At 58.1% G+C, this 1,266-nt stretch overlaps 1 protein-coding gene across 1 annotated transcript in view; it reads left to right on the top strand.

The window, feature by feature from the left end:
- The window catches only part of Gtpbp6 (GTP binding protein 6 (putative)), a gene marked incomplete at its 5' end in the record, with an annotated part of 6,935 nt that overhangs the window by 4,188 nt on the left and 1,481 nt on the right, over positions 1 to 1,266 (top strand). The window contains 2 exon segments of the mRNA XM_033760226.1: positions 2 to 146; positions 1,005 to 1,183. Coding sequence (XP_033616117.1) covers positions 2 to 146; positions 1,005 to 1,183 — 324 coding nt within the window.

Here is a 1,266-nt window from a genome sequence, read left to right as displayed (position 1 = left end):
TCGCCACGCTGGACGTCACAGCGCACGCGGGCCGGCTGCCCTCGCAGCTGCCCGTGCTGTACGTGGACACCGTGGGCTTCCTTTCCCAGCTGCCGCACGGCCTCATCCAGTCTTTCTCTGCCACCCTGGAGGACGTGGCTCACTCGGTGAGCACAGGGAGGGTGTCGTGGGCCCGCGGGCCGGAGCGCCAGACCTGGGCCACAGCAGGGCTTGGACCCTAGGTGCCCACCGGAGCCCGGGAGGCTGAGACCAAGGCGTCCGGACCGTACTGCCTCTTCCCAGGGCTCCAGGCAGCCCTGTCATTCCAGCCCCTGCCTCCGTCTCCACCCAGCTTCTCCGTAACTACGTCTGCTCCTCTGTCCCATGAGGGTGCTGCCGTTGGATTCAGACGCAGTGGGATCCCTGAGCGTTCAAGGCCAGCCTGGGCTACACGATGACATTTGTTTTTAAAATTTTTATTTTGATACTGGGGCTTGAACTCACGACTTTGAGCTTGCGAGGCAGTCACCAGAACCACTGAGCTAGACCCCCAGCCCAGTAGACTTTTATAATTAGGAATAAAAGCATTCATTAAAAAGTGAAATGACAGCCGGGGATTCAGCTCAGTGACACCACATCTTCCTCGCAAGCACAGGTCCTCAGTTCGATCCCCAGGAACGCCCAAACGAACAAAGGCGAATGACTAGCCAGGCGTAGTCTCAAACATTTCTAATCCCAGCACTCGGGAGGCTGAGGCAGGAAGATCTCCGCCAGTTCAAGCCCGCCTGGGCTCCATAGGGAGTTCAAGGGAATCCTGCAGTGCGTAGTGAGACCCTGTCTCGTAACAAATCAGAAAAATAACAGCCAGGCGTGGGGATTTATGCCTGTGATTCAAGCTACTGAGGAGGCTGAGGCAGGAGGATCCCAATTCCAAGCTCAGCCCGGGAAACTGAACAGAACGCTGTCTTGGGATGAAGCACCCGGGGACTGGGCCGCAGGCGCTGACCCGGGCCGCCCTGCCGCAGGACGTCCTCATGCACGTGCGGGACATCAGCCACCCTGAGAGCGAGCGGCAGAAGGCCACGGTGCTGTCCACGCTGCGGGGCCTGAGCCTGCCCGCCCGGCTGCTGGACTCGGTGCTGGAGGTGCACAACAAGGTGGACCTGGTGCCCGGGTAAGCGGACCAATCTAATGAGACTGGAAAGTGGTTCAAGAAGCAAGACCCAACAATATGCTGTGTAGAAGAAACACAATTAAAAAAGAAATTCATAAACTGAAAGTTAAAGG

Source organism: Fukomys damarensis, unplaced genomic scaffold (genome assembly GCF_012274545.1).
Source record: "Fukomys damarensis isolate Sample0158 unplaced genomic scaffold, DMR_v1.0_HiC HiC_scaffold_39, whole genome shotgun sequence".
Classification (NCBI taxonomy): Eukaryota; Metazoa; Chordata; class Mammalia; order Rodentia; family Bathyergidae; genus Fukomys; species Fukomys damarensis.
This window is presented reverse-complemented; position numbering and strand designations above follow the sequence as displayed.